Raw genomic sequence first — 27,345 nt, 5'->3', positions numbered from 1 at the left:
GGAGGTGGTGAGAGGAGGGCGCGCTATATATCTCTGCGCCAGGCAGGCACAGGGTTCCTGGGTTCGGCGTGAAATTCCCCGAGAGACCTGGGGGAGATGTGAGGGGGAAGGAGCACCTGCTCGTGCCCACAGCAGCCCCAGCTTCAGCCCACCTTCCATCCCTCTCTCTGTGCCCTGTCCCCAGGCTGTCGCCAGATTGTACACCTTTCGGCCTCCTTCCCAGCCGCTGAAGAGCTTGTGCCGCCACCTGGTGGTCAAGTCTGGGATGGCAGGCCACTTGACACTGGGACTCAGGCAGCTGAGGCTTCCCCTGACCCCTGCCCTCACCCCTCCTGCCCATTTACCAACAGGAGTTATGCCTCCCCCTCCTCACACGGATTGGGGGAAGGCTGCTGCCGGGGGCTCCTGAAATCCTGGCTGCAGCCCGACGTGCTGGGTCCCCAGTGCCCATGTGACAGGCCATCTGAGGCAGAACAGCACATGCTGGGGAGATGCACTCTGGGGAAAGGGTGAGGAATGCCCAGCCCCAGTATGGCTGCAGAGCGTCACTGACCAAGGAGCCAGAGGGCACAGGTACAGGAAGCGTAGAGAGGGCAGCCCCTGTGGGCTGAGGGGTTCAGCCGCTGCCTCTCCCTTTCCAGGAACTCCTTTATCCTGTGGCCTGGTTTTGGCCTCTGTGGGAGCAGGAGAAAGGTGGGAGGCCCAGGAGGACGGGTCTTGTAGGTCCCGCTGGTGGGGGCAGGTGGGGGCAGGTGTGAACCACGGCCGCACAGACAAGGCGTCTGGCCCACGCCCCTGCCTCAGGGGCTACTCTTGGTTTATCTGGGTGGACAGTTATCTCCCCGTTTCCCTGGGTCATCCTCCCTCCCTGGGTCTGACCCCATCCTTGGCTGCAGGGGAGGCAGCGGAAAGTGGGGGCCCGGATCGGAGCAGACTTTGTCTCTGCTCTTTAGGGAACCTTAGGCCTTGGAGCCCACATAATGGGGGAGAGCCGGGCTCAGCCTTCCCAGGGCTCCCTCCTTCCTCTGGCCCTCTGGACCCCCAACATTTCCTGGGAGCCTGGGAGGTTCGGGGCTTGAGGACGAGAAGGAGAAGGCCTTCTAGCGGTGGGCGTGGGGCACACAGAGGTCCTCCCAGGAAAGGCAGACGTCGGCTTCCATCTGCGACCCGGGGCAGTGCGGGCGGGCAGTGGAGAAGGTGAGGAGGGGACCCCAGAGTCCTGAGTGAGGGCCGGGTTCCCATGCATCTGACGGCCTCTTGGCCTCTCCTGACGGGTCCCCAGAGCCCCTCCTGGAGCAGGGACTCGCCAGCCCGGGCTCTGTGTGGCCCCAGGGACTAAGAGGCATCTGGCCCTGTGCTCCGCACACAGGTGACACTGGGGAACCACTGGCTCTGCTGCCCACAGGCTTTCTGCCAGGCAGAGGCGCGCAGGAGCCGCGGCCGGAGGGAGGGCCAGGAGGGAGGGCGGTCTCCCCCACACAGACCCTCCGACCTCCCTCCTTTCCCGTCTGGAATCGAGGTGGCCACAGGCCTGTGCGGCTGAAGAACCCAGTTCCGATTCCAAGCGAGTGCTTCCCCCAAGCCGGGACCCACCCACCCTCCCAACTGGAGCCGGGGCGAAAGGCTCTGCTTTGGGAATCTTTCCCCCAACACACCAACCTCTTGGCTCATTTGCAGATGATTTGCCTCTATTTGCCTAATGTTTTAATGAAGAAAAGTACAGAAATCACCCCTAACACGTGCCCTCCATGCCCCAGTGCCGACCCAGGTCCATGGACCTCCCTTACTCTCCTCTCCCTGTGGTCACAGCAGGCCCTGCTCATCCCCACAGAGGGCATGGCTCAGGAGAAGAGGACTGGCCTCCGTCCTGCAGGCAGGTTCTCCCTGGGTCTCCTCAGGTGGAGAAGGAAGACGGCTGCATGGTGAGTGGAGGTCACCGGTACCCTGTTCATGATGTTGCTTGGGGCGCTGAGGCCGAGTGCCCCCCGTTCTTCTTTTCCTTCCCCAAGGACTCCATGGCTTCCTGGTGAAACCTCCTCAGAAGCCCCTCTCCTGCCTCCCTGGGGTTCTGGGCATTGCCGGTGTCTTCCATCTTTGGGGACTCCAGGCCAGTGTAGGTGTCAGCCTCAGGCATCTGTCATCATTGTGGCTGTGTGGCCTGGCAGGGCCATCCCAGGGTGAGGCGGGGCTAGGAGCTGGATTCTGTAAGACACAAGGCCCCAGGGTACGTGGCTGGTCCTGCAAGGGCAGCTGCCCACCCCCAGATATATAAGTGTTGAAGGCCGTACAGCAAGGGGGTTAGGCCTGGGGCTCTGCCATCAGTCATGGGTTCAAATCCACAGCTACCGTGTGCTGTTGGGGCAAAAGCCTTCCCCAGGCCACCCAGACACCAGGCACCCACAAAAGCTGGGCCTCTGAGAGGCTCCCTGAGCGCCTGGGACAGGTGCCACAGACAGAACCAGGGCCCCGGCCCAGGCCCAAAAGGCTGTTTGTCTGAACAAAGTTCAATTCTGAATAATTAAAAATGTTAGGGGTTACTTATTTGTTTGTTTGTTTCGGCTCTAAAATGTAAGATGTTAAAATCCTATTGGGGAAAAATGTTCTCTTATGAACAGATATCATTTGCTTTACACAGGACAAGGTCACCACTGAGAGAACCGGCACGGCTTTAGGGCACTGAGTGTCCAAATCTGGGCATATTTACGAAGGTACAACATGGAAGAAGCCTCTGTCACCCGTGGAAACGTGTTGCAAAGCAGCCTGGGAAGCTGAGGTGGGCGGCACGGAGACCCTTATGCCACGGGTTGCCCATCACTGGTCTGGTCCAAATACTGCACTTTCCAGATGGGATGTGCCGGGCCCAGGATGACCAGTGAAGGCCATGTTCAAGGGCAGAGTCCATGGGCAGCAGCGCACAGAGCCCTACGTCCTCCCCAGGCCCGATCTCTCTGGAGCTGACAGGCCCTGAAGGCAGGCACGCGGCGAGGGCGGCGCCTTTACCTGTGACAGTGAGGGTGGTCGTGCTGACAGCCTGTCCCAGCGTGTTCTCAGCCACTGCCTTGTACTGGCCACTGTCCTTGGGGGAGACGCTGGGGATGACCAGGGAGCACACGCCCAGCGTGTTGGTGCTGTACACCCCAGGGTTTCCTGTCAGGCTCTGGTCGTCCTTGAACCAGGTGACGTGGGGCTTGGGCCAGCCGCGCACGGCACAGCTCATGCAGCACTGGCAGCCGGACGGCAGCAGGTGGGGCCGGAGGCCCACCAGGAACCAGGGCTTCTGGCTCAGGTTGGGCTCCTGGTAGCTGGGAGCTTTCACCGTGAGTCCATCTGTGGTGAAACCCGGAGTGAGACAGGAGGGTCAGAAGGTGACATGCTGGCAGGGCCACCACCGGCAGAAAAACCCGGTGGAACGCGGCACTTCCTGGGCCTTCCTGCACATTCTGGCCCTTAGACTTCACTCACTTTGTCATCTTTTGCTATAAATACTCGGGATTTTTTTTTTTTTTTTTTTTTATAAGCTAACACACATTCACTGTGGTCAAATTGGAACACACATTAGACCCTGGGTCCAGCTATTCACGGAGACATGCTCTGGCCCCCTCAGCCAGTACCCCAGCACCCCGTGTGCCCTGCCATCCTGGGGTTCACAGAGCTCACCTCGCTGCCGTGGGATGCACCAGGGCTGGCTGGTGTCTGAGGGCATGCTGGCCCCCAGCTCGTTCTTGGCCACCACGCGGAAGTGATACTCGTGGCCGGGGACAATGCCCAGCAGGGTGAAGCGGTTGGTGTGGACACGGTCGGCCACCTCGCGCCAGGAGCCGTGGCTGGAGGAGCGTGTCAGTACTGTGTAGTGCAGAGGGATGCCCCGGGCCTCGTCCGGAGACGGTTCCCACTCGGCCGTCACTGTCCCAGGCACGTTCTCCTGCAGGCTGATGGGCCCAGGTGACTGCGGGTAGTCTGCAGGAGAGAGGCCAGAGGGAGCCGAGTTTGGGGGGTGACCCGGCAGAGCGCCTGACAATGCCCACGGGCTCCTGCGTGGCTCTCCCTGAGTCCCCACATCTTCTAGGGGACAGTCTTGCTGTGCAGGAAGCTGGAGCCAGAGAGAGATTCCAGGGTCCACAGTTCTCTCTGGGGGGTGGGAACCTCACTTTGGTTTCTATGTAAAATGACCCAGGATGGGAACAGACGGGGGGCTTTCATGGACACCTTCCAGAGCCCTTTGTCAGTGGTTCATCCTCTGGGTCCCGAGTCACCTCCCGGGTGGGATAGGTGTGGAGGATGCACTGTGGTGGGGGACACCCTTCACCTCCACAGGGACTACAGATAGCTCTCCCCACAGCTCTGAGTGAGGTCATGGGGTGACCGTCTTTGCTCACTGACTCGAAGTGAAGACTAACGGAGGTCTGCTGAGGGGCTGTGGCTTAACTGCCCCTGAGCTCCTGAGGCAGAAGAGAGTCCCCAGACCCCCTTGGCCTCTCCTCCTTTCTCTCTTCAGCACCTACGAGGGTTGGGGTGTGGTCACCTGCATCCTCAGGCCTGGTAGAAAAGCCAAGACCTGGGAGCAGGCCAGACGGAAGCCCCACACCTTGGTGAGTGGCCAAGCTGGCATCCACAGCCCCAGCCCAGGCTCGCCTCACCTGCCACCCTGAGGTGGAAGGAGTAGGTGGCCTCCTCCCCCTGCAGGCCCCTCAGCACCACGGTGTAGAAACCACTGTCTGAGAGGCTGGCCGCAGGAACCAGGAGCTGGGTGAGGCCGTCCTTGCTGCAGGTCACATTTCTCTTAGGCAGGGGCAGGCCGTCCTTCAGCCAGGTCACCTCCGGCATGGGGGCAGCCTGGGGAGCAAGGAAGGACATTGAGGTGGGATGATCTGTGGAGGCCACAACAGTGGCCCCTGAGGGGCAAAGACAGGCTCTGGGGGGAGTGCTGGCTGGGACGGGGATGCAGGTGGGGATGGGGGTGGGCAAAAATGCCAAGTGTCCTCAGTGCCACACCCTTGCAGACATCTGGATTTTATTCTGCAGGAAAACATATTAGAGCTGGAGACACATGGCAGGGGTGAGGGGGTGAGATGGGAATGAGGGGCCTCATGCAGAGGTGAGCGCTAACCACTGGATGCCCAGGCCTTGGGGGCCCAGCAGCTGTCCAGGAGGGGGTTATGGTCGCCTGGCCCATGCAGTGGTGACCCTGTCCAGGATGGGATGGCCACGCCACCGCACCCTGTGAGGCCCTCAGCACGGGGTCCTCTGGCATCAGAGTCAAATGGGGATGGTAAAGTGACTAACCCTCAGGGGTGTTCTGAGGACCCAAAAGTTAATAATACAAGGAAAGTGCAGCGATGGGGAGCAAACCACAGCGGACACTCGGCATGTGTCACACATTTCTGCCATCGTGTCACTCTTACAATCTCATAGTTCATTCAGAACAGGCAATTTGGACTTATGCCTGGGTTTGGGTGTCATTCTGCCACCGGTGTGCTTCCCACACAGACAGCAATGGTGACAGTGACAGTTTCCATGACAACGGGCAGTGCATGCTGGGTGCTAGCCATGTGCTGGCACTGTTTTATGTGCTTTCAATGCATGAGTTCCTCGAATCCTCAGAACAATCCTTTGAAGTAAGTTACTATCATTGTCCCCATCTGACAGGTGAGGAAGTTGGTACACAGAGAGGTTAAGAGATTTGTCTAAAGTTAAACAACTAGCGAGCAATGAGGCCAAAATTTGAACCCGGTCTGAGCTTCTAATCACTACCCTGTACTGCAATACTAGGAGCGAGGTGGTGTTGCCTGAGGGTCATCCTGAGTCACGTGCAGGTCATGTGCTTGCACAAAGTATTAATGCATGCTGAAGTCAAAGGGGGTGATCCACCCTGCAGGCCCCCTCAATTCCAGACAAAGTGGGAGCCCTGGTTTGGAAGTGCAGTACCGGAAGCTCCCACTAGAGGGCCTTGCAGACCGGAGCAGAACGGCTGCCTGGCGGCCAGGTGAGGGCTGGACCTTCAAGGAAGGCCCTCTTCCCTCCTTCCTCACTCTGGCCTGATGTCCAGCATAAGCTCCAGTCACTGACTAGGGTCCAGAGGGAGCAGGATGAGGCGAGAACCAGAGGGCTGAGCCTGGCTCCCTTGGTTGCTCTGCCCTTCCCTACATCCATTAGACACACTCACCTCAAACGAGACAGGCACGCGAATGGTGTCCCCAACTCTGACCATCAGCGAGTCCTTTGAGTCCGTGAGGAACCTGGGAGAGACTGGAACACACAAGACAGCTTGTCACCTCCCTTTGCAGTTGGGCCCCAGCCCATGGTCCCCGAGGAGGTGGGGAAAGGCGGGCCGACCTCAATGACGCTGAGCCCTAACTGGCCAGGTGGCTCTGAAGGGACTGCGAGGGAGCTGGGAGGAGGGCTTGGGGGGGCGCAGGAGCTGGTGAGGAGGTGCCAGCAGGTGAGGGATGGGGGCTGAGAAAGGAAAGCTGTCGGCCAGGGCTCGACCTGAACAGAAAGGACACTGAAAAGTTACCCAACACTTCCTTTTGCAGGTGAGCCGGCCCCTGGTGTGAGACAGGAAGTGACAGGTCTGAGACCACAGGGACGGGGCAGAGCCAGGATGAGGTCCAGGGATTCCGCACTGAGGTGCAGTATGCTTTTCCCTGTACATGTCCCCCTTATTGTCCAGTGACAACGAGGGGCTGTTGGGATGGCCCCGTGTCTTGGGTTGAAGACGGGTCAGCTGCGTCCACATTAGAGCCCAGGGAGGAGGACAATCCAGCTGTCCATAACCGGAGGCTGGCGTCCTCCTCGCTGAGCGTGCAGCTCATGTGGGGTCACTGGTTTCATCCTGACCGGCCATAACTAGTGGCGTGACCCAGGGCAAAGTCCCTTTCACCTCAGTCTCCTTGTTTGTAAACTGGGGATACAAATATTAACCTTGCAGGATTTTTTATGAGTTGTAATGAGAAAACGTTTCTGAAAGGGCCTGCCTGGCACACAGCAGGTGCCCAGTAAGTGTCACTTGATGAAGCTGAGGGCTGAGCGAGATCAGGGGTGCCACCCAGAGGCCCCTCTCAGGAGAGGGAGGGCAGGGAGGTGGCACTCACCGCAAACCGGCATAGCTTCCACTAACATGTCCAGGGCAGTGGGCTGGCTGCGGCCCCCGTCGTTAACTGCTGTCACCCGCACGAAGTAGCCCTGTCGGGGCCGAAGCCCCTTGGCGGTGTAGGTGGTGGCAGACAGGGTGCCCATGTGGCACGGGCTCCACTGCAGACTGTCTGAGCTGCACAGCTCCACCACGTATCCCTGTGCTTCGTCCCCATCCTCCGTGTCCGGCGGGGCCCAGCGCACGGTGATGCTGGTGTGTGATGTGTCCGTGACCTCGAGGTCCCTCACGGGCCCGGGGCGCCCTGGCCGGGCACCATGGCAACGTCAGGAGTGGCACTGCCCTCTCCTGAGGGAGGCCCCTCACTGGGGATGATTTGTGTTCCTGTGGAAGGCTGGGGTCCTGCCTCCAGACCTTCCTGGTCACCTCCCTAGAGCCAAGCCCTTACTCCATCCCATCCCTGCCTCAGGCGTGACCACAGCTCCCAGCTCGCCTCCTGCAGGGAGCCTCCCAGCTCATTCCACCAGCCCCTCCCCCTAACTAGCTTCCTGTGATTCCCGAGATCTGGAGCTTCAGGGGACGATTTCTAAGGCTCCAAGGCCCTGAAGACTCAAATTCTGTACTTTCTATCCTGAGCTCTAAGCCCCGGGCAGGACTCTTTCATGGAGGTGCCCAGAGCAGCGTTTCCAGGCTGCGTGCCTCGGAGTCAGGTTTTTGCTTGGTGTTTTGTGGAAAAGGCATTCTCTGCTCAGATTTGGGAAATCTGGGTCAAACAAAGCAGGACAGGTGTCTTTTCCGTGGGACTTGGGATGTCATAGGCTGCACCTCAAACTCCTTTGGTCACAGGCCTTGCTGTCACCATCACTCTCACAATTTCTGTCACATCTTGGTACTCCGCTCTTTCTGAGACCACAAGCAAGGAAATGCTATTCTAGAGCGGAAGTGTCTCAATGGCAGAGGCCAGGATGTATCCACCTAGTGCTGCTACAGTACTGGTTGCCCAGCAGGTGACGAGCAAACTCTCACTGGATAGGGAACTGATGGTGGGGTTCCCCTGTGAGCTCCTGACGGTGGGGTTCCCCCACCGCCCTGCAGGGACAAAACTCCCTCACTCGGGGACCAGATGGTTACAGGAAAGGACAGGTGGGCCAGCCTGGGGACTGACCTGCCCAGAGGCTGACACGTGCATGAAGTGACCTGGGGAGGGGGCTCTTCTAATCCCCATTGCCTGGTCCTTGGGTCTGTTGGAGCTCAGCTTGAGGACTTAGCCGCTGCCGGCCCCTAAGATACGCCTCATCTCTGAGGACTTTGACCTTTATCTTGCAGTCCGCCTGGCCGATCCCTTCGGGACTGTCCCTGACCTGTGGTCCCCTGTCCTGTCCCACTGGCTTCAGAGCCATCCCCTGCTTGCCACCACCACCTGCATCCTGGGTTGGTGTCCACTTACTCATGGGGTCCCGAGCAAACACGGCATCCGATGGAGGTCCTGGCTCCCCAGGGCCAGCAGGGGCCACGGCCGTGACCCGGAACTCATACTGACAGTCGTGCCGCAAATCCACAACCGTCCACTTCCGCTCTGTGGAAAGCCCACCCCATTAGTCCCCCTGTGACAGGACCAGGTGGCCAGGGGACACAGACGGCTTGGTGCATCCGTTCTGGAGAAGAGACGACCCAGCCTGGGGCCCTAACACAGCCCTCCCCCGCACCCAGCCAGGAGGTGTGACTCAGCTCCCTTCTAGGTGGATACAGCACATCTCAGGAAGTCAGGGCCCCCACACCCTGTCTGGTTCTGCACCAGCTTGCTGGGTGGTCGTGGGCAAGAGCCCTAAACTCTCATTTTATGGATGAGGGAGCTAAGATCTTGACAAAAGAGAGCTGCCAGGGGTCAAGGCCAGACAGAGGGGCAGGGTGAACAGCTCCATGCCCAGCTTCCACCCTGAGACGCCCACTGGACCCGGCTGTCTGCCTGGGCACTGTGGACATGTTAGACAGACAATTCTTTGCTGGGGAAGTGGGGGCGGGAGGGGGCTGTCCTGTGCTTCGTGTTTAGGGGCACGTCTGGCCTCTTCACACCAGATGCCACTCCCCACCCTCCCCCACTTCAGTTCTAACAGCCCAATTGCCAGACATGACCCTGTGTTCCCAGGGCCCCACCACCCAGGTGCCACCCACTCTACCAGGCCCATCTGGCGTGATGGTGACACAGGACCCCAGAGCTGGGGTGCCAGGACGACGTGGACCACGCAGTCGGGCGCTCACCAGGCACGGGCTGGTCGGTCACTGCTGCCCAGGTATTACTCCCCTTCTTGCGCTTTTCAATCAGGTAGCCCAGGATGTGGACACGGCTGCGGCCGCGAGGGGCCGTCCACGTCAGAGTGATACCCTGGCTGGAGGCCGACAGGATGGCTGGGGTGGAAGGGGGCCCGGGGAGCGCTGCGGGCAGACAAGTTGCCGGTCAGCCCGAGGCCGAGGAGACGTGCCAGCTCAGAGAGGTCCTGGGAGGCGTCGGGGGTGGGCCGCACTCTGTCCCTCCTGGGGACAGCTGGAGACACTGTTCCAGCCGCTCATGGAATGATGGGAATGGGGAAGCACTGTGGTCTAGGAGTCCAGCCAGCCCTGAGGCCCTGATGGGCGCTCCAGACGGAGGACCCATCTGGTGGAGGACAATGCCAGCCCACCACGGTCGGTCCTGAGCGTGGGCTCTGCGTGTCCATCCCCCCTGCCTGCAGAGCCACAGCTGGGAGAAGACCCCAAAAATCTTGTTCCCACATGCTAAGTGATGCTGTGCTGAGGCCTCTCCATGGTGCCCTCGAAGGGCACAGCGGGGACCCCAGGACATTCTCCACCCCACCCCAAATGGTCCTCTCACCCTCAGGAGCCACCAGCACCTCCGCAGACTCCAGGGCCTCCCCGGCCCCCTCCGAGGACACGGCCCGCACACGGAAGGCATACTTCCTGCCCTGCTCCACCTGGGCGTCGGTGAAGGTGGTGCTGTCTGCGGGGGCCTCGCCCACCTTCAGCCACGTGCTCCTGCTGGCCTGCCTCCTCTCCACCACGTAGCGCTCCACAGCCCGGCCTCCGTCGTCCCGAGGGGGCCGCCAGCGGAGGCAGACACCAGCCCCATGGCAGTCCTGCACTTCCAGGGGGCCCTGTGGGGGCTGGGGCTTATCTGGGAGACCCCAAGAGGAGCAGAAAGAGAAGGGGCATCAGAGCGGCTGCAAGGGAGCGGTGCTGGACCTCCCCCATCAGCGGATAAGCCTGCCATGGTTGGAACACCCAGAGACTCGGGCAGGACCCAGAGATGTCCGTCCCGGGACACACGCACACACCCAGGGAGGTGACGTGGACAGCACCGGCCAGAGCCCAGACCCCACTCGGTGGCTGGTGTGGGCACCTCCTCAGCCCTCCAGCCTCACCATGCCGGCCCTGTTCCAGGCTGGGGCCACCTTCCCACCAGCAACTATCCCAGGGCCCCCTCCCAGCCCTTTACTTCTCGGAACTGCATCTCCCCTCCCAGTCTGGGGGGAGGACAGGAAGGAGCAGGTTTGGACGCTCGGGCCTTGGCTGGGGAGGCTGGGCAGACACCTATGACTTGCACGGTGAGCGCGGCCTGCACAGAGCCACCCTCGCTTCTCAGCGTCACGCTGTACTGGCCGCCATCCTTCCTTCTGGTGCTGGGGAGGCACAGCCGAGTGACGCCATCGCACAGGGCCACCTGGGCGCCCCCACTGCTGCTGCCCTCCACCTGGGCCCCGTCCTTCCTCCAGGTGGCCTGAACAGGTAGGCGACTCTGGAAGGGGATCTTCACGGTCAGCGGCTTCCCAGCCTTGACCGTCAGAGGCTCCCTCAGTCTGTCTGTCACATCCGGAGCGATGACGGGGGGATCTAGACGTGGACAGCACAAGGGAGTCAAAGAGGCCAGGGCACCGGCACCCAGGGTGGGGACAGAAGGACCCAGGGAGGGGGGTCTGGGCTAAGAGTCAGAGCCCCAGCCCCCACCTCCTGAGGACTAACAGGGCCGGGAGGTGGGACAGTGGCCTCATCTGCAGCAGCAGGGACCGTGGACCAGGGACCTCTTCAAGGACTTTCTGACAAGGAATTTTAAAATCGTCTTCTCAGACAGGTTGCGGTCACACCCTGGCTGCATACCAGCCACACGTCCTGGTATTTGCAGGTCACCTGGCGGGGAAGGGCAGGCTGGGCTCACCTTGGACGGTCAGGGTGGCCTCAGTCTTCTGGTTGCCGACTGCAAAGCTGTACTTCCCGGCCTGGGTCCCCTGCACGTCCTCAATGATGAGCCTGTGCACCAGACCATCCTGCTCGAAGACGAGTCCATCCTGGGCGCTGAGCTGGAGGCAGGGTCAGAGCGGAGCCGGTCAGCCCGGCCCAGGCTCCTCCGGCCCAGCTCTGCAGGGCCCCTCACTAACGCAGTTGCAGGAATCACGGTAACGGGTGTGAATGAAACACTTAGCGCGTGCCAGGCATGTGCTGACGCTGTCTGCTCTGTCCCTCACTGAATGGCCACTACAGCCTACGGCTGTGCGTGCACTTAGCCCAGTCTATAGATGGAACCAGAGGTCACGTAAGTGCACGGCAAGCCAGGTCTTGCTGGCGCCAGGCCCCAGCTCTGAAGCACTCCTGAGATGACCGCCAGAATGGAGGACAGATGGCCATCCCAGGGTTGAGAGATCCCGCCTGCGCGGGCTGAGAAGATGGCCTTTGTATCAGGCCTTAAAGGACCTGAGAATGCAACAGGTGTTGGGCTGAGAAGGCATTTGGGGCAGCGGCAGGAGAGTGAGAGGTGTGGGGACGGGATGAGCAGGACAGACATCAGTTCAAAGTCCAGTGTATCATAAACACACCAAGTTCTTGGTTATTTAAACTCCCAGGGTAGATGCATGAGGAAAATAAGAATGAAAACCCTGCCCTCTCCCTCTCCCCTCCCCTCCCCTCCCCACCTCTCCTCTCCCCACCCCTCCTCTTCTCTCCTCTCTGCCCTCACCCCAAACATGTTGGCAAAGGGAGGGGACAGTACCTTGACTCCATCCTTAAACCAGGAACCGGGTCCCAGGTCCCTGGTGAGGGTACAGGAGAGCACAGCAGTCTCTCCCAGTTGTGCTTCCGTATCAGCCAGGCCCTGGGAGAAGTGGCCTAGGGGGGCTGAAGAGACACAGAGAGAGGCTGAGGACAGTCACTCAGGGGCCAGCCTCCCAGGCCATGGCCTGCCTGCCAGCTGGGCTTAGCCAGTGCTGGTACAGGAAAGTCCCTATGGCGAGTGCAGGAGACGTAGGCGCAGATGAATAAAGGGCATCTAAGTCAGATGGGAAGCTGGGTGACCCACGTTTCTGTGCTTTGGATGTAGGGTGTCAAGACAGATGCCCAGGACACCCCTGGGCCCCACAACCTGGATCCCGCCTGCACGAGGAGGAAGAGGCTGCTTCTGGGAGTGGGGGGAGGCCCCCCAAAACGGGGCACTGGCAGGAACAAATGCCTGGGGCTGAAAGCAAAACTGCGAACAACCCAAGCACCCCAGTGTGGAGCCAGCACAACTGAGAAAACCTACCTCGGGCCTCCTCAGAGAAATCCCCAGTGTCAGGCTTGCGTCTGGATCTGGGGCTCTTGGTGGAGTTCCTCTCCTGGCCACAGACATCCAAAATGCTTTCTGCGCCACCTCTCCTGCCGCCAAGGTGACTCTGGGGCTTGCGGCTCCGGTCTTCTTCTGCAGGCAGCTGCCCCCTACCGCTGGCCTCACCTGCCACCCCCCTCTCTGTGGCTCCAACCTCGGCCTCTGACTGTGTTTGGGTCCTGCTCCTGAGTGGTGCAGGCCTCCTGCCTGACCGGCCAGACTCCTCTGCTCCCTGTCCCTCATGTCCCTTCAGGGCCCCTGGACTTCGGGCCCTGTCATTCGGGAACCCCTCATCCTCTAGTGTGTCTTTTTCTCCTTTCTGTCTTCTGCCCAGCTGAGACCCTGGGCCCCCGATGTCCCCGGATCTGTCTCCGGAGTCGCTCCTGCGAAAAGCACCTTCTCGGCCATTCCAGGCTCCATCTGAGTCCCCTGGGCCAGCAGAACTGCCCTTTCTAGGACCTGAACCCTGGCTGTCCGGGGACCTTGGGCCTTGCCTCCCACCAGCTGCTTCTTGGCCTGCAGCCCCCTCCTGGGCCCTGCGGCCCTCTGGCCCTTCCTGGCTCCCACTGGAAGTGGCATCTTTCCCATGCAGAGAACTGGACACCCTGGAGCCTGGGAGCTGCCTCCCACTTCCTGTGCTGCCTTGGCCGAGCCCCTGGTCTTCCCAGCCTGGCGCCCGAGAGCGGCTTACCGCTTGCCCCTCGGCAGACTGTGACGCAGATCTGCCCCTTTCCTGGGGCGTCTGGATGCTGTCCAGAGCCTGGCCTGTGCCTGCCGGGCTCCCACGTGCCACTGCCAACCCCTTGCCTCCTGGCAGTAAGTCCTCTGCCCCCCGAGACGCCGGTCCTGCCTGGCCAGCAGCTCCACCCCTGTCTGCTGTTGCTGGGGCCGCTTTCCACAAGTCCCCTTCACGTCTCGATGCCAGAGCAGCTGTCTCTGCCTGGGTGTCATTCTCCACTGCCCCCTGACCATCAAGAGAGCCAGAAGCCTGCACACCTCCTTGGTCTGCAGACCCACCCTCCCTATTGGGAGCCCCAGGAGACCGTGAGGTCCCAGGGCCATCTTGCCACTCTCTGACACCTGCTTTTCCCTTTGATCCAACAGCCCCCAAATCCCCAGGGGTCCCTGAGGTTGCAGAGCCCCCATGGCCATTCTTGGAGTGCCGCCCGTCTACAGAACCCACGCCAGTCACCCCAGAACCCATCCCAGGACCGGCCCCATCCACCAGCCCTATTCCCCTGCTCCTCTCTGGACCACCCTGGGGGCTTGTGCCTCCGTAAGACCCCTCTGATGCTGCCCCGTCTCCTGACCCGTGCCCCATGGCTTCTCGGCCTCTGGGTCTACCCTCATGTCCTGTCCCAGCCAGTGAGCCTGCTACTCCAAACCGCTCCGAACCATCTCTACAGCCCCCCTCGCTCCCTGGCCCTGACCCCCCAGGCCCAAGACCCCTTGACCCTCCTCCATAAGCTGTTCTGTCTCCACTGTGCTGAGGACCCAGAGTTCCGGATCCTTCCCCGTGACCCAGCCCATTGCCAGACCCAGAAGGTCGCTGGCCCTCAGAACCAGCCTCTGTGTGCAGAGCCTGTGCCTCAGGGCCCCTGGTGTCGTCCCCAGGACCGGCTCCAGCTCCCAGGGCCCTGGTTCCATCCCCATCGCTCACTTTGCCCACTGCCCTCAGAGACCCTGGCTCCATGGCTCCTGGACCCCCTTCTCCAAAGGCCCCCATTGCTCCTGAGGCATCTCCAGTTGAACCCTGAGGCCTTGTTCTTCCAGAGACCCCTGGTTCTGGCTCCACTGTCCCCAGACTCCCTAGGGCACCATGGGAACTATGATTCCCCCTAGGGCCAGCATCCCCAGGGCCTATGGATGCGACCCCAGCCCCTGGACGATTCCTGGTTTCACCCAGGGGCGCTTCGCCAGGGCCGCCTGGGCCGTGCTGGAGACTAGCAAGTCTGCCAGACTCCCTTCCTGCAGGACCGTGCCCGTCTTGGCTTCCAGGCCACGGTGCCCCAGGCCCCTGTGAGCCATGCCCGTGACCAGCGCCCTGCTTAGACTCTGCTCCCCCAGGCACACTGTAGCCAGCACTGCGAGCAGACCCTATTTCTCCTGGCGCCCCTGAGCCATCACCATAACCAGCCCCGTTTTCAGGACCGAGCCCCCTAAACTTCCCTCGGCCATCGCCACAGATGGAGCCCACTCCCCCCAGGCCACCTAAACCAGCCTCAGAGCCCATCTCCCCTCTGCTGCTCCATGTCCCATTCCGGAAATCTGGTTCTGACCCCGTGGCCCCTGGACCACTTGATCCATCCGTGCCTCCCAGTGTCCCCCCAGGCCCCTGAGCACTCCGGCCTGGAGATCCCATTAGCCTGTGGCTTCTGGCATCCACCTCCTGGCCAGACCCCGCCAGCCCAGCCACCCGGGCACCGCCCATTCCCCCACTAGACGCCGGCACTCCAGGCCCATGCTGGCTCCCGGTTTGGGCGAGGCTGGACGTCGTGTCGTCCCAAGGATGCGTGCTCTCGGCCTCTCCTCTGCCAGCCACCCCTGCTCCCCTCTGACCTGCTGTCCACCTTTGGGAACCCTCGGGGGTTCCAGAGCCATCTCCTGCCTCGCCCAAGGCGACCCCTGTCTGCTGTCCCTCCTGTCCCTGGGGTCCCCGAGGACCCCTGTCCCGGTCCCCGGCACCTCCTGACCCTTCAGCACTGGCTTTGGAGCCCCTTCCCCCACCCACAAGCTCCCCTGGGCCCTGCCCATCTGCCTCCTGCCATGAACCCTTAGTTTGGGCCTCAGGACTCCCGCTCCCCAGAAGGAATTTTCTGCCAGCAGATCCTGGGGGTTCCTGGAGGGCCTTGCCGGCAGAGGCCTGTCCTGGAGACTGCCCTGACCCCCCAGGGCCCCTTGCTTCCCCATGTTCACTGTTACCTCCCTGAGAGCCCCAGGACTCAGGGACCCTGCCTGCTGATGAGCTAGGTCCTCTTCCGCCAGGAGCCCCCAGGGTGCCAGGACCTCCTGCGGCACTGCTGTCTCCAGCTTCCCCCAGGCCAGGGCCAGGACCCCACACTGCCCCGGCTGCTCCCCTCCCCCTGTCCCTGCTCAGACCATCCCCTCCCCCTTCCTCACCTAGGCTCTCCCCCTGCAAAATTTCCATTGCTTCCCCTTCTGACCAAGACCCCATAGGACCAGACTGGGACCCCTGCAGGGCTCTCGTTCCTGTCCCAGGTCCCAACTGGGCCCCCCGGAGTTGTTCCTGTCCTTCCTCACTGCTCCCATGTCCTCCAGCCCAAGGCTCCCTGGACCCTGCTGCCCCACCAGGTCTGTCCCCATGACTGTCCCTGCCGTCTGGCTGATGACCTTCCATCAGGCCCAACCCTGATCCCAGGCCCTCTCCCTGTGGATGGGGCCTCCCCAGGAAGCTCCCGTCCCAGCCTCCCTCGCTGTGGAGCTGACTTTCCCCAGAAGGAGTGGCTCTGCCCCCCTCTGCTTCCAGAAGGCCCTGTCTTGCCTGCCCAGGGCCCCAGGCTGACTCAGCTGCTCCCTCGTCCACCATCAAGGAGTAGCTATGCCCTCCAAGGCCATGTGTGTCTGGGCCAGCTGTGAGCTGGAGCCCAGGAGACGACCCAGACCCCTGGCGGGAGCTCCCTGGGGGGCCCTGCCCTCTGAGCTGCCCCCCCTCGCTGCTGGTACTCCTGGATCCTTCTGCGTCTGAGGTCTGGGCTCCTTGCAGCTGAACTTGGAGGTCAGCACTTGTGGTCAGAAGGCTTTTGTCCTTCCCATCTTTGGCGAGAGGTCAGCGTGCCCACAGAGAGATAGGAGAAAAGACCCACTAAATCAACCCGATGTCACTTGTCCAACGGCCACTGCTTCGCCTGACCCTGTTTCCCCCATAGAGACACAAGCTGACCATCGGAGAAGAAAGCCAGGATGTGCCAGCTCAGTGACCGATAAACGCCATCACTGGGCACTTCCTCAGGCCTGAGCCCTCAGCCCACTGCACCCGCTGTGAAGTTCCTGAGGACATCTGGAGAAAATACAGGAGCCCAAAGTCACCTGCTCATCAAACTGCCACGAGCAGCTACGTGGTTTCTAAAAACCCACCTTACAGTCTCCTGGGATCACCCTGAACCCCAAAGCAGAGGGTGCGGTGGTTCAGGGTGTTCTTTGGCCTGACCCAGGGGCCTCTCACCCACGGAGCCCGGGCCACTGTGCCAAGCCCTGGACCAGACCCCAGGGCCAGCTTGGGTCTGTGCCCCAGAGAACTCCCAGAGGCCCAGTGGAGCAGACGCCACTGGGCAGCACTGAGCTGGCTGGGAAGCCGCATGGCAGTGGGTCAAGACAAACTGAAGGAGCTCCCCTCCTCCTCTGAGGGCGACAGTCCCATCCAAAGCAAGTGACTGGCCAAAGGGAGCCCCTGCCCTGGTCTTCCTCACGCCCTCCTGGGCCTGAGGTCAAGCCTCAGTGGGGACAGGGAGGGACAGGTATGATCCACGTACCTTCAACCACCAGCCAGGCGCTGGAGGTGTAGAGCCCAGTGCTCAGGGAGTAGGCGCCCATGTCTGAGAGACGGGCCCCCTTCACCACTAGCCGGTGGGTCAGCCCATCAGCGGACACGGACATTTCGTACTTGTCGCTTGGCTGGAGTGAGCGGTGCTGGAAACTCCAGGCAGCATTGGGACAGGCGCTGGAGAGGACACACTGAAAGACGGCGTCACTCTGCTCTTCACAATGGACCTCGGCCAGTGGCACGACCACTCGGGGGGGGATGGCTGTCGGGGAAGTAGGAATGAGCCTTCAGACTGGCCGTGTACACAGTGTGAGCCAGCGCGGCGAGGCTGGGAGTTCAGAAACCCCAGTTCAGACAGCTCTGTCACAAACCCCCTGTGTCACCTTGGACGGGTCACCTCTTACCTCCCAGAAAACGAGGGGTTCTAATTAGGATATGAACGGGAAGACTATTTTAGCTCTAGGATTCTGTAATTCTGCATCCAAAAATTATGTCTGGGGGCAAAGTGGGTACGTGAAGGACATCATCATGCCAAGTGCCTTATCCTCACAGCCATCTCCGAGGCAGGCATGACTATGTCCATTTGACAAGTAAGGAAATGGAGGCTTCTAGAGTTAAATGACGTGCCCCAGTCTTCCCCAGCTCAGAGGTGGCCCCGCCAGCATTCACACCCGGGTCTGCTGCCTCCAAAGCCCCTGCTCATCCCCCACCCTCGTCAGCTCCAGGCTTTTCCAAGCCCCACCAGGCATGCTGGAGGTCCCACCCCTTCCTTCTTCCTCAATCCCGCTCAGCCACATACTTTATGATACCTCAGCCTCTGCTTCCCAGGGGCCCCTGGGGCTGTCAGGGGTCCAGGAGGTGGTGTGTACGCAGCTACTCTACTCATGGGGACAGGACAGTTCCAGGTGGGGAGGGGGCATGGGAGGCACAGGTCTGGATAGGGCACAAGTGTGCCCAACGCGGTGGTCTTGCTAAGGAGTGCTGGGAGACAAGGGTGGCAGATGAAAACGGAGCGGGCTTCTGGGGGCTGTGAACTCAGTTTGGACACGACCGGAAGCTGATAGCAGAGCTGGGGCGTGGCGTGTACTGTGCACGTGTGGGGCTGAAACCCAGAAGAGCCCAGCTCAGCACCAGGAGCGCACAGAGCATGGAGTGAGACTTCCGGAAAAGGGGTCATTGTCATTTCCCCTCTGGGTGTGTGCCCCCCTCCTCGGTCTCCTCACACCCATGCACCCCCAGCTGTGGCACTGACGTGGCCACCCCCCGTGGGCCCGCCCACTCCGACTTGCTCGGAGAAGCCCACTCACCGCTGGCCTCCAGTTCTGTGGAGAAGACTTCGGCGTCCTCCACCCTGACCTGGTAGATGCCAGCGTCCTCGGGCCACAGATCCTGGATCTGGAATTGGTAGTGCCTCCCCAGCCGTCGCACGTGGCGCTTGCTCTGGCTGTCGAAGCCGTAGCGGACCATCTCACCATCCTGAGGGCAGAAAAGAAGGGGCTCAGGGCCTCGGCAGGTCCCCAGCACCTCCTGTCACAGTCCCACTCCGGCCTCACTCAGCAGTTGTCTCCCACTGACCCATTCCTGGACCATAAAGGGGAAGGGGGGGGGGTGGAGAGCAGGCCTGCAGGGAAACAAATGCTCTAGGAATGTCCACGCTTCAGACCCAGGAGTAAATTGCTGGCCAGTGTTGTGCGGGAGGCACCTGACACTACCCAGCAGGCAGCTGACACTGGGCAGAGCTACCACCCCCACAGCCCTGCAAGGTTAGCGGGGACAGGAGACAGTGCCAGGTGCTGGGGCGTCCATTCATGACAATGCCAGAGGACTCTCGGGTGTCCTCCCGGCTCTGTAGAACCCAGGGATCCACTCACACACGCCCACCTCAGCCAAACCCCACAGAGTTGCTATTTGCTGAGGGTTTTAGATACTGGGACACATCAGGGCATTAAAAGAGCAAGGATTTCTGCCCCAGGGAGCTCAGATGATATGGGGAGACCGACAAATAACACACGTGGTAAGTAAATAATAGAATATGTTAGGAAGAAATAGAACAGCGGGGGCAGAGAGAGGAGGACGTTAGTTTAGGAGTGCCAGGGTGGGTTGGGGGACACAGCAGGGTCCCCCCAAATTCCTGCCCCAAGGACCTGCAGCAGCCCTGCCAGAGCCCTTCCCCCTCAGCGGCTCCTCCAGGCTCACCTTATACAGGTATATCTTGCTCTCAGAATCCTTAAGATCTAGCTCCAGTTCAAATGTTGCAATTCCCTCCTTGGTGATTTTGATGTGTTTCCAGTTGGATACGGAGTTGAGGTACTAGGAGAGACAAACCCACCAAGGGAGCTCTCTGAGCTCGCTCCTCAGGGCACTCCAATCCCTCAGACCCCGGCCCCCCAATACCCCGTGGAAAAGGCATTTCCCAAGTGGGAGACTTAAGCCCTGTGAGGAAGGAAATTCTCCAAGTTGAGATATCTGGTCGGGAAGGGGAGCGAGAAAGAACCCCAGGTGTCCAGGGGCTCTGAGAACACAGTAGGACTTTTCTGTTCATCACTTACTCCGTCCAATCAAAATGAGCCAAGCACCTACTGCGTGCGAAGCCCTGTGCTAAAGCAGATGAGAAGGTTTGAAGGAGAGCGGACTGAGGCCCTAGATGGGAGGTTTGATAACATAGCATTTTCAGGAGGATGAACAGAAGTGTTTTGAATTTCCAGAAGAAAAACTAGACTTAGACTCTAGTTAGGTTTGACACAGGGAAGAACTTTCTGCCGCTTATAAGACGCTGGAATGAAAATGCCAGTGGGAACTGTGAGCTTCCCTTCCCTGAAGGCTTTGGAAATAAGATAGGTGCCCACAGTCTGTGATGACAGCAGTGGTGGTGATGGTGACAGTGGCAATGATGATGACGACAGCTGCCAGGAAGCCCTTCCTATGTGTCCCGTGCTCGGCTGAGTGCTCTAAGTACATTCTCTCACCGCCCGCGCAGTAAGCCCACGAGGTAGACACGACTGCAACACTCATCTTACAAGGAGGAAACCAAGACACGGGCCGAGCTTTCCCCAAGCCCCGGACTGAGGATCAGAACCAGCTTTCACAGCCAGGACGTCCGTCCACTTGGAAGCCTGGGTCCCCGGCCAGACACACACACGCTGGGGGGCTGGATGAGGGCGGGGGCCCCCAGCAGGCTTGGTTTCTGTGAACCCAGCTCCCGGGCCGCGAGGTGCCAGGGCGGGGCGGGTGCGTGGGGGCGGGGCGGGGCGGGTGCGTGGGGGGGGGCGGGGCGGGTGCGTGGGGGCGGGGCGGGTGCGGGGGGGCGGGGCGGACGCGGGGGGGGCGGGGCGGCGGCGGGCGGCACCTGAGCCATCCTGTCCTCGCGCTCCTTGCGCATCTCCTGCAGCCTGCGCAGCATGCCCCGGAAGTCCATGATTCCGTACTTCAGGCACAGCCTCTCGTAGTCCTTTCGGTCCGCCGTCATCAGCAGCTGCCACACCTGTTCCCGGTCCACCTTTGTCTTCTCGGAGGCAGTAGGCTGCGCCCTGCGGAACAGCAAGCTTGCAGCTCAGAGGCCAGGGACCCCGAGGAGACATGGGGAGCGTTCCTCTCCAGAGAGGAAAGGGACAGACAGCCTGGGATGTGGGACTGAGCCCTGTCGGGACTGGAGGACCCAGAGATGGGCAGGGGCGGCCGTCACCCTGCAGCATCAGCTTCCGGAGAGAAAGTCTGCGCCTAACAACCTGTACTGTGCATTTCTGGGCAATGGGTCTTTTAGGGGAATTGTTCTGTTGCTTTAACAACACTTTTTTTAAAGTGTTTTTTTTACTGTTCCAGTGGAGTGCCCCATGTCACTGAGGAGCGAATCAGGCTCCAGGAGGAGAGGTGACAACGCAAGGATAGGGGCTTAAAAGTGGCGTAGCCCCATCCCGATTCGTCTCCCCGCCCGCCGGCTGCCTCAGGCTAGCTCCCTGCCTGTGTCCTGGGTGGAGGTGAGAGCTGAGCCCAGCGTGCTTATGGAAGCCGCAGGGGATGGGTACCCCGAGGGCTCCCATCCCCCACGACAGGCCAGACCCACCTCTTCAGCATCTTCCGGAACTCGGCCAGCTGCTGCCTGAGGTCTGGAAAAGGAACAGTAATGAGGCCCCAACCCCAGGCTGGGATCCCAAGGAGTCAAGGCAGGGCTTCCTTATAGGAAGTGGGGTGGGGACTGAAGGGGGGCCCTGTGGGCCGCGGTGACAACCGAGCTTTTGAAAGGGGGTCTCCCGTGGACTGGTGAGGACCCGTGAGGTGTCCGTGGGGGCCTGGCCAAGTGGAAAGAAGCAGGCAAGGAGTAGCCCACCCCCACGGGCCCCAAGGCAGTCTCTGACACCCCTTCCACCTACCCTCCTGGGGTTCCTTGTGTCTCTTCCGACTTTTCCGAAAGCCAACTGGACCATCGGGGAGAAGAGGGAGTTGATGTGGGCATGCAGGGACAGAAGCCAGTCACACAGACGGTCTTCCTGAGAAAGACGGCACCAGGGCCCCCGACACCCCCCGCCTCGTCCCCCAGCAGCAGGGATGTGCCAGGCAGAGGGTCTGTCCATCATGAGCATTAATACCCCCCGAGGTGGGACCCACCTGCTTATCATCTCACGCAGGGTGGGGGGCCACTCACAAGTCTACAGGGGCTAGGGAGGTGGCACCCACGGGCCACTACAAACTGAAGCACAGCTGAAGGGGCAGCTGCCCTTTCGCTCACCCGAGAGCTGCCATGGTTTATGTCCCGTATGGCCCAATGTGTCCGACAGCTGTGGGGCTGGTCCTGCAGTCACTCACCTACGTCCTCCTAGCTGCTCCTTGGCTCGCCCACCCTGCGAGGCCCCCAACTCCTCTCAGGCCCCCCACGCCCTGAGCACTGATTGTGGGGCAGGGGCAAGCCCACCTTCAATGACGGTGAGCCGGGCCGAGCACATGGCCTCCCCATACACGTTCACTGCCCGGCAGCGGTACTGGTCCGTGTCCTCGCCCATAATCTTGTTGACCTACAGAGAGGCCAAGGGCAGGGGAACACGCTAACACTTCCCTCCTCTGTCACCACACACGGCCATGTGCTGGGGACAGACACGTCCTTGTCCTCAGGGAGCTCGCGGTGCTCCTCAGGAAAGACAGAGGCCAAACAAAACCTGGACCACCCCGGGGGCAATACCAGCTGTGCCATCAGAGGCAGGAGGAGCTGCTCGTTCAGGGTGTGGGGCATCTGGACCCGAGCACCTCGGCCTCTGCCGGGGACTTCGTGCCGTGGAGCCTTGGCGGGTCACCGAACTTCTCTGAACCTCAGTGTCTTTACTTAGAACGTGAGGATAATTCACCCACAACGTAGTGAGTGGTTAGGATTCAATGACATCCTCTGTGCCATGTGGTTAGCCCAGGGTCCAGCACATAGTAGGGTTTCCATGACTGGTAGCTACAAATATTTCTCATGGTGACCAACGTCCGAAGACGGGCCGGTGAGCCTGCCAGGTTCACACCTGGCTCAGGCCGCCTGGAACCACAGGATGGAGCTAGGTCCGCGACCCCTCTTACTCCTCTGGGGACTGAAGGCCACTGATAAGCCCTTCATGGGACAGGCAGAGGCGGGGACGCCCCAGCTTGGGACAGGCAGAGGCGGGGATGCCCCAGCTTGGGACAGGCAGAGGCGGGGACGCCATAGCTTGGGACAGGCAGAGGCAGGGACGCCCCAGCTTGGGACAGGCAGAGGCGAGGACGCCATAGCTTGGGACAGGCAGAGGCGGGGATGCCCCAGCTTGGGACAGGCAGAGGCGGGGACGCCATAGCTTGGGACAGGCAGAGGCAGGGACGCCCCAGCTTGGGACAGGCAGAGGCGGGGACGCCCCAGCTTGGGACAGGCAGAGGCGAGGACGCCATAGCTTGGGACAGGCAGAGGCGGGACGCCACAACTTGGGCCAGGCAGAGGCGGGACGCCCCAGGAGGTGCCAGCGTCCTCACCTGTAGCACGTGTTCCCTGCTGCCCGGGGCGGAGGAGATCTGGTACTTGCTGCAGTTGCTGAGGTCGCCTTTGCTGCTCTGCCAGGACACCTCAGGCTTGGGCTCCCCGCAGACCACAGCCCGGAAGATGGCATTTTTTCCTGTGGCAGCAAGAACAGGGGGGCGGTTGACCAGCTGGGGGAGGGAGTGACAGTACACTTGATACAGCTGTTAATTTATGTTTTTCTCAGGGCTCCAGGTATCTCGACCGCTCATTCAGGAAGGATGCCAGGCTGCAGTCTCCAGACTTGAGACCTCTTATGATGCCAGGTGGAGAGCAGCAGTTTCCAGGCACCCAGAGGCCGTCCCCGCCTGGTTTTGTGTGGCAGGGGCTGGGGTCTTCAGGGAGGCATGCGGCTGGACTGTCCACGGAGAAAGCAGGGCTTAGGAGGGTGGGCATGTCTTTGCAAGTAGGTGAGATAAGGGATCTGAAGGGCTCTCCCAAGACTGGGGAGGGGGTGAGTTTTTGTGGGTTCCGTGTCACTCTCTGGGCAGGAATGACAACCTTGGAAAGGAATGGCCCTTTGGCACCTTAAAGGAATTGGCTCTGAGACACAGGGCTCCAGCCTCAGAAAGACCCCAAGCTCCAGGCTTGGCACAGAAGCCCGGGAGCTGGTCCTCTCAAGGACTCTGCAGCTCCTCCTGGGATATGTCAACAGAGAACAGTATAAACACCCAAGGGTCCTTCTCTACGATGAGGCAGTTTCTTATGACTTTGTCCAGTGAGGACTTGGAGTCAGATTTAGGAAAATAATGTACCATGGTTTACTTATACAGAAGGTTGTAAAGAGAAATTTAGTGCAGGAACCTGTGTTGGGGAAAACAGCAATATGCAGCCCTTCCCCCAGCAGCCTGTGTCCCCAGCACCCTCCTGGGGTCTTTTCTTGTGTGGCCTTCCACAAGGGCTTCTGAGCCCAGCCTGTGAACCGCTGGAGGTCTGGAGGCAAGGGCTGGGAAGAGCCCAGGTTCACTCAGTTTGAACAGTGGCCCCTGCAGGAGCCGCTTGGAGGCAGGGGCAGGGAAGAAAGGGCAGCTGGGAAACGTCACAGCCTGTCCCTGTTCCCAGTGTAGCATGGCCCCATCCTTGTTCCCAGATGCCTTGCATCAGGACCCCACAGCATGCGTTCACTCCCTTGACCCACCCTGCTCCTCAGGTCCCTTCCCTCTTCTGGGGATCCAGGCAGACACCCCCCAATACAGGGAGATGTGCTGTGACTGGTGACGGACTTGGGGACAGGCAGGTAGGTCAGGAAGGACCCCAGCCCCTCCGCTGTGTATGCTGGAGGTGGAGGAGCAGGCTCTTGTCTCCATCAGGGGTCCCCCACCCCAGCCTCACCTTCCTGCAGTGCCAAGGTGACCGGCTTTTGCTCGAAGTCTGGCGTGCTGCAGCCTTCGGGGATGTCATCCACCAGCTGCCGGATGGTGACCCCGTGCATGGAAGACTTCTTGAGCTTCCCTGAGGAGGTGGGAGAAAGGCACATGGGCCCTGCCCCTCCCTCATGGGTGGCCCTGGACACAGTGGAGCGCTGACCCACAGACCCCAGGCACAAAGCCCCCTCGCTCCCCTGCTGGTGAGGGTGCTTCTGAATTTTCTGGTGGTGGCTGGGTTGGTCCTCCAGCAGCGTGCATGGAGCCCCTGGGAAGTGGGTGGGGGTCGCCTTGGGGAGACCCTGGGAGTGTCCCTGGGGAAAAGCTGGACAAGGGAGAGTGGGAAAGGGTCCTTCTCAGGAAGCAGGGCCATGCAGGGAGCTCTGCACCCTTTATTCGGGAAAATAAACCAAAACCTAAAGCTGACACTGGAAGAAGCAGACAGGAACAGTCTGAAGGTCTCTGAGTACCGCCCTCCACCCAGTGAGGGGCCCAGGGAGGGGCTCGGGCAGTCAGCCCTCTCTCACCTGCCATGGTCTGGCTCGTCTTTGGCTCCTGGGGGTGGCAAGTGATCTCCTGAGAACAGAGGACAGAACTGCTTCTAGGAGGCCAGCTGGTCTAACCCCACCCTTCCCACAGCATCAGTGCGTCGGCCAGTATCTGGGTGGGAGCCAATGGAGTGGCTGCCCCCCAGAGGTCATGTAACCCCGGGGCCCAGCAAAACCCATTGCCCAGACCTAGGGAGGGGTGGAATGCTGCCCCGTTGTGCCTTTCCAGGTAAAGGAAACCGTGGGGCTGAGCCTACACATGGTGCAGGTGGCCTGGCCTCCTGGTGGGACCCCAGGCCCGATGACCACTCAGAGGGTGAGACGCAGCCTCCCCAACCTCAGGAGGTCCAGCTCCCGGTGTCCAGGACTCTTTCAGCTCCGGCAGCCTGGCCCCCTTGACTTTGGACATGAATTTCCCAGAGACGAACTCTGGGGTTTTCCAAGGGCCCAGCAGCCCTCTGCCTCCCGTGCTCAGCCAGTCTGGACCCTTTGGATCACTGGGTCTGTGGGGGAGAGTCCCCCACTTGGCTGCTCATGAGCTCTTGTCTGCTCTGGATGGTGGGATCCTCATAAATCCATCTGCCCCCACTCTGAGGCCAGTGAGTTATGATGTCAGGTGAGCAAGAGCCTTCCAGCCTCTTCTAACCACACCCTGATCCCTCCAGTTCCCTCTCAGTGTGGCCAAGGGGAGTGCCCCCCAGGAGAGGGAGGGGCCTGGTTCTGGGCTGGGGTGGGAGCCGTCGGGAGGGGACTTCTTGGCAGGGTTCTCCAGCGGCCCAGCTCCTGTGTGATTGGCCCGTGGCTGTGGCGTTCCATTTTGGAGACTCTGTTTCCTGCCCAAAGAGCCCTGTTCTCAGAGGGCCCCACACGTGACAGAGCACATTCCTCCACGCATGACATCTTCCGTTTCACAAGTGCCCACCCACTGGCATTTCTGGCCCACAGCGTCCCTTCAACAGCCCCGCCACTGCCCCCGGCGCATTGGAATGCCATGGCACACCAGAGACGTTCTGCAGCGGTCACTGCCGCTATCCTACAGTCACGAGGGAGGCGGGGGAGAGCCGCCAAGCTGGCAGAGGGACCCCGTCGCACCCGCGCCCCAGCACCGCCGCCTGGCACCTGTCCACGACCCCACCCTGGAGAAATTCAACACAGCACTCTTCATTGTCATCTTCATTACCTGTCCCCATCACCACCAGCTCAGTCCCTTACATGGCTGCTTGTCACACATGGAGAGGTAACGCTAACACGGTCCTCTCCTCCAGCTTCCTGCCTACAGGTCCCAGCTGAGAAGGGAGAGAGACGCAGCCCCCATGGGGACTTAGAGGCCCAATGGTAAACCATCTCACCCTCTGGACTCCGTTCTTTCAGAAAGAAGCCAGATTGGGTGCAGGGTCAATGACGAATGGACAAGAGATCTGCGTGGTTGGAGACAGGAGGGAGGTGGCCTCAGCTGGGGGTGGGGAGGAAATGAATCCTCTCCATGCTTCATTCTGAGAAGAGCCCTAATTCTGCTCAGTGCCAAACAGCAGCTGTGTCCTCACTCCAGCCCAACAAGATTTCTGCCCTGGACCCAGGGCCATGTCCCCTGCTCTCCCTCCAGCACCCCCTGCCCCCAGTGGCAGCTTCATCCCACAGACCCAGGTTCCTGCTGCCTCCAGCTCCTCAGCTGGGAGGACCTGAGGCTGAAAGAGACACATGGGGTTTCTTGCACCTGCATGACCGTGTTATGAATCGGACGCACCCAGGGCAGCCCTGAAACCCTGATTCTGGACAGCTAGTCAGACCTGTAGCTGGGCCATCATTTTGGCCACACTGTCAGCCAGACAGTGCTGAGAAAGCCAGGGCCAGGACACATGCACCCAGACAGTGTCACTGAAACCCTCTGCCCTGTCCAGAGGGGTGACCCCAGGGTGTGAACGGCTGCCAGGGGATGTCCCCGCTATTCTCATGCCCTCTGCCTTCTCCTACTTGAGTGGAAAAGTTAGAGAGCCGTCCATCTGTGCCCTACCTCTGCCCCACTGAGCAGACAGCTGTACGGTGCCCACTTACCTGGGCGCACACACGGCCTCCGGCCTCCTGCCTGCCCTCTCCTCCTCAGTTTCCAGCTGCTGCACGCTGCAGGGGCTCTGCAGGGACTGCCCGTGGACAGGCAGTGCTGGGGCAGATGTAGGTCACTGCAGCCTCTGGGCTCCTCTGCCCC

The 27,345-nt window shown here is 60.8% G+C and overlaps 1 protein-coding gene across 1 annotated transcript; it reads right to left on the bottom strand.

The window, feature by feature from the left end:
• Positions 1-1,667: 1,667 nt before the first annotated feature.
• IGFN1 (immunoglobulin like and fibronectin type III domain containing 1) lies at positions 1,668-27,290 on the bottom strand. The gene is made up of 24 exons (XM_019750939.2): positions 27,195-27,290; positions 25,122-25,170; positions 24,563-24,682; positions 23,188-23,327; positions 22,124-22,223; positions 21,585-21,629; positions 21,278-21,320; positions 20,564-20,744; positions 19,414-19,527; positions 18,525-18,693; positions 17,207-17,479; positions 12,654-16,490; positions 12,126-12,250; positions 11,298-11,439; positions 10,676-10,975; positions 9,960-10,259; positions 9,350-9,523; positions 8,538-8,666; positions 7,092-7,394; positions 6,164-6,246; positions 4,638-4,833; positions 3,658-3,957; positions 3,001-3,327; positions 1,668-2,202 (listed from the first exon to the last, which is right to left on the bottom strand). Exons 2-24 carry the CDS (start codon positions 25,126-25,128, stop codon positions 2,189-2,191), a joined length of 7,422 nt encoding a protein of 2,473 aa, XP_019606498.2. The 5' UTR covers positions 25,129-25,170; positions 27,195-27,290; the 3' UTR covers positions 1,668-2,188.
• Positions 27,291-27,345: the final 55 nt, after the last annotated feature.

This window comes from Rhinolophus sinicus, linkage group LG12 (genome assembly GCF_036562045.2).
Source record: "Rhinolophus sinicus isolate RSC01 linkage group LG12, ASM3656204v1, whole genome shotgun sequence".
Taxonomy (NCBI): Eukaryota; Metazoa; Chordata; class Mammalia; order Chiroptera; family Rhinolophidae; genus Rhinolophus; species Rhinolophus sinicus.
Note: the sequence above shows the minus strand (reverse complement) of the source record. Positions and strands in the feature narration are given on the sequence as shown.

Bases quoted from the DNA above. Each gene is read 5' to 3' on its own strand.
- IGFN1 (XM_019750939.2), bottom strand. The intron at 21,630-22,123 runs GTGGGCTTGCCC...CCGATGGTCCAG, and splicing joins CCGGCTCACCGTCATTGAAG to TTGGCTTTCGGAAAAGTCGG. The intron at 8,667-9,349 runs GTGAGCGCCCGA...GGCTTTCCACAG, and splicing joins GACCGACCAGCCCGTGCCTG to AGCGGAAGTGGACGGTTGTG.